General features: G+C 46.8%; 1 protein-coding gene across 2 annotated transcripts in view; it reads left to right on the forward strand.

The window, feature by feature from the left end:
• Nucleotides 1–7,500, forward strand: part of vcam1b (vascular cell adhesion molecule 1b) — a 23,871-nt gene that overhangs the window by 7,442 nt on the left and 8,929 nt on the right. For both annotated transcript variants that reach the window (XM_070554358.1, XM_070554359.1), the window contains exons 4-6: nucleotides 6,062–6,322; nucleotides 6,402–6,668; nucleotides 7,163–7,435. In XM_070554358.1, the coding sequence (XP_070410459.1) occupies nucleotides 6,062–6,322; nucleotides 6,402–6,668; nucleotides 7,163–7,435 (801 nt within the window). The remainder of the gene's footprint in view (nucleotides 1–6,061; nucleotides 6,323–6,401; nucleotides 6,669–7,162; nucleotides 7,436–7,500) is intronic.

Genomic DNA, 7,500 nt, shown 5'->3' on the forward strand with positions numbered 1-7,500 from the left:
CATCCTTGTGTTCGAACATGGTGGTCGTTATGGCCAAACTGCGGCTTGCACAGAAGTCCAATAACGAAACACCACTCGAGTTCAGATTAGGTGGGCCGTTCCTCCCAATCACACCCCTCCAGGTCATGCTGTCATTGCCCACGTGAGCATTGAAGTCCCCCAGCAGGACAATGGAGTCCCCTGATGGAGCACTATCTAGCACTCGTCCCAGGGACTCCAAAAAGGGTGGGTACTCTGATATTTGGTCCATAAGCACAAACAACAGTCAGGACCCGTTCACCGACCCGAAGGCAGAGGGAAGCTACCCTCTGGTCCCCCGGGGTAAACCCCAACACACAGGCAGAGAGTCTTAGGGCTAACAAAAAGCCAACCCCAGCCCTCCTCCTCTCACCCGGAGCAACTCCAGCAAAGGAGAATGTCCAACCCCTCTCAAGGACTTGGGTTCTAGCCAGCACCGCTCAACCTCTGCCACAAGCTCCTGCTCCTTCCCCGCCAGGGAGGTGACGTTCCATGTCCCAAAAACCAGTTTCCTTGTCCGGGGATCGGACCGCCAAGGCTCCTGCCTTGGTCTGCCACCCGATTCGCATTGCACAGGACCCTTCATGTTCCTCCTGCAGGTGGTGGGTCCATAGTTGGATGAGCCCATGTATCCGGTTCGGGCTGGGCCCGGCCGGGCCCCATGGGTGAAAGCCCGGCCACCAGGCGCTCGCTCACGGGCCCCAACCCCAGGCCTGGCTCCAGGGTGGGACCCCGGTAACCCTCCGGGCCGGGTACTCCGACTCTTTATTTGCATATTTATGAAAGATCCTGTGAACCGTTCTTTGACTCAACCTTCACCTAAGACCAATTTGTCATGGGAGACCCTACTAGGGGCACAAAGTGCCCCAGACAACGTAGCTCCTAGGATCATTAGGGCACTCAAACTCCTCCACCACGATAAGGTGACGGTCCAAGGAGGACCTAGAGGAGATAGAAACAGGAAGAACTTTTTCAAGACGAGTCCCCTAAGTTTTAGCTACAATCTTAACATCTACATTCAGAAGTGAACTAGGCCTATGTAAAGCACAAGACGCAAGGTCATTGTCCTTCTTCAGATGACCCGTAATAAGTGCTGGAGATAGTGTAGGGGGCAACGGACCGCGTTCAATGACTCGTTGTACACTGATAAAAGTAGTAGAGCCAATTTGTCTACAAATGTTTTGAAAAACTCAACCGAAAACCGATCCAGGTCCGCTGTCTAACCGTTATGCACCGTCTTTTCATTGCATATTTAAGGTCATCTAACCTAAGTGGTACATCTAACTGCTCAGCCTCATCAGGATGAACAGTGAGCATCTCAAGAGTATCTAAAAACAAATCCAGTTGGGAGAGACTAGCAGTAGATTCAGAAGTATACAAAGTGAAAAGATAATTTTCAAAAGCTGATTCACCTTATTAGGATCGGAGACCAAATTGCCTGCTGTGTCTTTAACCTATCATATATCGAGAGGAAGCCTGATGTTTGAATTGGTGGACCAAGTCTCCTGGGTTTATCCCCATGCTCGTGATACTTTGCGTGTACGAAGTAGCAGTTGTACAGCTTCGGCAGTAGAGAGTAAAACAGCTCACCTTGTAAATTAAGTGGTCTTTTAAGTAAATCAGGAGTGGGTTTTGGTATAATTTGTTGATTTATGTCATGAATTTGTGTCGTCCAATTTAGAAAATTGACTTTACTGGAATGAGAAGAGAAAGACATTATTTGGCTGCGAACGTATGCTTTAAAAGTTTTCCATAACAACGACCTTGTGATAGTGTTATTTTCATTACGTCACAAAGTCGTCACATGTGAATTTAATAAAGGTGACGAAAGTGTCATCTCAGACATCTCACAATTAAACCTCAAGGGTGAGGAAAAAGAGAAACGAGCCTGATATCTACACTAAGTGGTGTGTGATCTGATATAACGATTGGATGGTATTCCGATGACAACACCTTAGGAATAAGAAAGCCGTCCACAAAAATCCAATCAATACGTGAAAGAGATTGATGAACTCAAGAAAAAAAGGAATATGGTCTAGTAATAGGACTGGAAAATCTCCAAGGATCAATACATCAATTTTGAGAATGAGAAAGTTGAGTCTTCAGCTGCTTTTTAAGGGAGACCACTGAGTCCACTGATCTCAGGCTCAGGGGGAGAGAGTTCCAGAGTCTGGGGGGTACAGCAGCAGATGATCTGTCACCTTTGACCTTTAGCCTGGTGGTCATTATTCAATTATCAATCAATTATCAGTCCAAGAGGGTGTATGTACAGTAGAAATAACAGGGGACCCAAAACAGAGCCTTGGGGTACCCCACAGAACAGATGGGTAGAATCTGACATGATGTGGTTTCTACAGACACCGTAACTTCTGTTAGAAAGGTACGATCTAAACCAGTCTAGACCAGTTCCAGAGATCCCCACCGAGTCACCAAGTCTGTTATTAAGGTGCTGTGATCAACAGGGTCAGAAGCTGCAGAAGGAGCTAACAATACTAACACTGTGAGCTCCCCGTTGTCTGCAGCCGTCATGATGTCACTGGAAACTTTAAGCAAAGCTGTTTCTGCTGAACGCTTTTTACCAAAACCAGACTGGAATTGATCAGAACTGTTGTGTAGTTCCAGAAAAGTCATCAGCTGATCCGCCACAACCTTTTCCAATATCTTAGAGATAAAGGGTCATTTAGAGACGGGTCTGTAGTTTTTAGGCTGAGATGAGTCCAGACTTGGTTTTTTAAGGATAGGTTCAAGGATGGGGAAGTAGATGAGGGTGATATTTCTGATTTTATTCTGAAAGAACGCTAGAAAGTTGTTACGGTCAGACCTCGAGTAAACATGCATAAGAGGAGAAACAATCTGGTTTATGGTGCCTAACAGGACTTTAGTTATTTTTGTTTACAGGAATCAGCTGAGCGGAGTAAGCGGCCCTGAAAGTTTTCACCCTCTCACTCAGAGATGTTATCAGTTCTTAAAAGTGCAGCCTGTGACTTTCTAATCTAGTCGACTTCCAGCGTCTCTGGGCTCTGCTGCGTGTCCTTCTGAGACTGTAAATATTCTGATTAATCCAAGGACTTGTCCTCTTGTTAGAAAAAGTAATCTGCTTAACAGTTAGCTCAGGCAAAGAAACAGGAGCAAAGCTATCTAGGATGATGGGTTGGAGTCGGGAGAGGCAGATTAGGCTGAGAGAGAGATGCTAGATCTGACCTTATGGACTTTGTCCACAAAGAAAACCAGAAAGTTTTCCGTCTGCAACAGGGTGGATGGAGGTGAGTCCATCTGCAACAGGTGGACTCAGAAGCACCACCGTGTTTACCAGCTTTCCGCGACATCATTAATGTTTGACACAGAATCAAACACGTTCCAGAAACACAACAAAACACTTCAGAGCAACAACAACAACAACAAAATCATAAAAATGTGCTCTTCAAGTTGGACAAGCACCCTCTACTGATGTTGTCCTGCCCCGGTTGCCTAGGCGATACGTCATCAGGAGCCACCAAGACATGTTCCCATGTTCATGTTCTACAGAGGCATCTGTTCCCCGTTTGTTAGCCGTTCAGCTAGCTGAGCAAGGATACACGGGCGGGGCCTTGTTGCCTAGCCTTGGTCAAATATTTCCCAGAATACAGTGCAGCATTAAGGTATGGCGGATCAGAAGCAAATTTCCAGTTTAAATGTGAGTCAGCTATTGGGCTGATATCTGAAATGTTCTTTAGATCCAAAGAAGTTATCTACGGTTGGTAGTCGTTGCAGCTTCAGTGGCTAGCAGGTAGTAACTCATTCACATATTTAATTTAGAAAATAAATACACAATTAAAAAAGTAAAAGGCTCGTTATACATAAATTTTATTGAAACGTATACGTATAAAATATAACGTTACTTCACGTGTCCCAGGAGTGACGCAAGTCTGTTCCATTTAACCGTTTTCTTTGACCAAGGAGGGACAGTGTCCTCGTAAGCAAGGCACCTGGCCATTGATAAGCCTGTACTAGTGCTCCCTGGCCTTTCGCTCCTGAACCAGAAAGCATCCAGTCACACTTCGTCATCCTCCTTGTTACACCTTGGATGTTCAGTCTGAAATCTGTGGATTGGTATCTTGTGGTTCTACCTTGTTTGTTTGGCTTCACTTTGTTGTTCTTTTTAATTGTTTTTAGGACTTGTGTGACTATTTCTGCCTTTGTTGTTTCATTAATGTGCAGCACTTTGGTTGCAATGCCGTGCTAAAAGTGCTCCGTAAATAAAATGGTATGGTATTATACACAGCACTTAGTCTGTAAGATGTATAGATCCCTTAGTTTAATTTTCATGTTTTTTTGTGATTCCTATCTTCTTCCTCCTCTTGTGAGACTGGTGGGGCGGCACCCTATAGCGCCCTCTATGGATGAGCCACCACTGTGTATTGCCCATCTCCAAATCAGCAGTTTTTCAGATAGTCAGTAATCAAATTTACAGATAAATAAAAGCATAATAAACTACAAATACAGAAGCCTACCATGTAACCAACTGCTGCCCATGATGTTCGTTTTTGTCTTTATTCATGTTTTACTTTGTCTTTAGCTTGTTTTCCAGCTATAACTACAGAATGAGAACAAATACACATTTTATAGCAACAGCTATGGTTATGATTTCAGCTCCATCTATACAAACCAACAGTGAGCGATATCAAGCACCTTCTAGCATGCTAGCTAGCACCAGCAGCACCACTCCCACAGCCTAAATGGGATGGCTTCAGTCCTGTTGGACAGCCTTTCCCACCAGCACGGATCAGGATTTTCCCCCGGCTTTTCACTTCCTGCTCCATCGTAGTTCCTAGTGTTCTGAAAACGTGACAACTGGCTATGGGGTAGAGTCACTGGTTGTCCTAGAGCTTTCTGCATGCTGGGTTAGGGTTAGGGTAGAGGTTTCTGCATGCTGCCTCATTGCCTACAGCGTTTTTCAGTGACTTCTTCAGATTCCAGGCCCCTCCCTCTCCACTACGACCTTACCCTCTGAGCAATGACCCCTCCCTCTCAACTCTGACTCCGCCCTCTGACTAGGGCTGGGACTATAATCAATGAATAGTATGATAGATGAAAGTTAACAAAATAATTTCCCCAGTCTCGATATATCGGTCTCTGTCAGACACGTGACCTGTAGGTCGACCACACCCCCTTAGCGCCGTTTTAGGTGTACAACTCGCATTGCTAGGGGAAGCCGCAGCTGAAGTTGAAGCAGAACAAAAGTCAAAAGGATGGATAAAAAGGACAAGGATGGCGTTCCTTACAGAGGTAAACCTGTGAAGACGGCTAGAGATCGGTGTTTTCAGAATTTGTCTTCAGTCAATAACGTAGATCTCTACAACCTCAAAGGAAACAAACGGAGCTTAGGCATTTATTTCCTGCTAATAATATATACAAGTTTAATTATAAGTTTATTATGATTTATTAACATTATATAATTGGTTATTTTGGTCTCAATATGTTTACAATAATATAATTTATTGACAATAATGCGGTCGACAGTATATGGTCCCAGGCCTGCCTCTGACGCAGACGTGGCATGGGTGGACAGCAGCAGTGTGTACAGTCAGGGATAGCCGCATGTACGTGACTTCAGCCACGTTCCTGAAGACACCTTTTTCCCTCGAGGTTTGATCACAGCGCACCCTAGTGGCCAGTGGTGCACACTGCAGTCAGTCCTCGTTCTCATTCAGACGACCTCAGATCTGGAACCATCAGCAGTAAAACTGTTTAACTTTTAACTCCAGGTGAAATAAATGGCTGAAACAAAAACAAACCTGTGAACCAACCAAAAGAAAGGTTGCATTGTCCTGTCATGTAATGTTCTATCAACCTTGACCCTATCAACTCAGGCCTTTTCCTCAAGTAAAAGGAAAGCAGCACTGGGTTCAAAATCCAACCTTTTGAGACTTTTGCGCTGAACCCAGACTCCTCCCTCTGAACCCAGACTCCTCCCTCTGAGTCCAGACTCCTCCCTCTGAGTCCAGACTCCTCCCTCTGAGTCCAGACTCCTCCCTGTAGACTGACTCCGTCCTCTCCCCTGCAGACGCTCCTGTCGTCATGGAGATCTCTGACTCTGTGGTTCTGATGGACGGCTCCCCGCTCACTCTGAACTGTTCAGCGGAGGGGAACCCAGAGCCGAACGTCACCTGGACCTTCAGGAGCCCGGATGGACGGCCTCTGCAGCGACATCGTGGTGGTCTACTTGTCTTCGGAGCAGTGAGGGTTTCCGACTCCGGCTGGTACCAGTGTGAGGCTCGGAACACCGAAGGAAACCACAGTGCCTCTGTGAATGTCACGGTTTTAGGTGAGACTGAAGCTCCTGTCTCCTGTTTTCTCCTAAATGCTCACCTGATTCTGACTCACCTGTCTGCCACCTCACATAGCTCCACCCACAAGCCTCTCCCTGACAGTGAACCCAGATGAGGAGGTGGTCGAGGGTCAGCACGTGAACATTACCTGTCTTTCTGATGGGGCTCCGCCCCAAACTCTGTCCCTGTGGAGAAACGGGGAGGAGCTCTTTGTGACTAACTCCTCCTCCTCCCTCATCTTCAGCATCTTCAGTGCTTCGCTGGAAGACTCTGCCCTTTACCTGTGTCACACCTCTAACAGGTTTGGGTCCAAACAGGTGAACCGGTCCGTCGTCGTCAGAGGTACCGACTCAGACTTTTACCTGCACCTCGGTTTTCTCTGATTTATCAAATGAAATTACAAAAGCACCAAAGTTTGTGATGAGGATTTACAATCCCCTTTTCCCGACTGCTCTCAGACTCTGAGATAGACTAGAAGGTGTTGCTACTCAGCCCAGCGGTTCCCAAAGGGAGGGCTGGGGTCCTGCTGTGGCTCGTAAGACACCAGGAGGAGGTCTTTAAGAGGAATGCATTTAGAAGCAGCACGTCTGTGTCAGGAGAACCAGATGTTTGAATAGTCGGAGTCTGGTTTGTGATCCGTTCGCTGCGTTTGTCGGGTTGAGGTCCAGGCTGATCTGGTTTTGAACAGAACTTCTGGTTCAACCCGCTTTTAAAGACCTTTTATTTAGTCTGACTGTAAATATTTATTTATTGATCAGTGACATCGCTGAGCTAACGTGTTTCCTTGCTACTCTGAGTTCTGGATCAGCTGAAGACCTTTACGACTGTTCCTGTAGCCCACCCTCTGCAGGTGGAGGTGAGTCCTCAGGTCTCAGCAGAGCAAGGATCAGCCCTGATCCTGACCTGCAGGGCCTCCGGATGCCTGCAACCCCCCACCCTCAGCTGGAGGAAGGACCAAATCCACTCTGTCCTCCAGAGGACCCAGCAGCAGGACGGGAAGTCCCAACTCCACCTGCAGGAGCTGGACGTCCAGCATCAGGGAGGATACGTCTGTGAGGCCGAGTGTAACTCCGTCATCAGAACTCGAGAGATCCACGTCCACGTCTACGGTGAGTCCGGACACACACTCACACGGGTTTGTGACGTGAGTCGGGCAGAAGTTTACCAGCAGTCA

The sequence above is a fragment of the Nothobranchius furzeri genome, chromosome 8 (assembly GCF_043380555.1).
Source record: "Nothobranchius furzeri strain GRZ-AD chromosome 8, NfurGRZ-RIMD1, whole genome shotgun sequence".
In the NCBI taxonomy this organism is placed as follows: domain Eukaryota; kingdom Metazoa; phylum Chordata; class Actinopteri; order Cyprinodontiformes; family Nothobranchiidae; genus Nothobranchius; species Nothobranchius furzeri.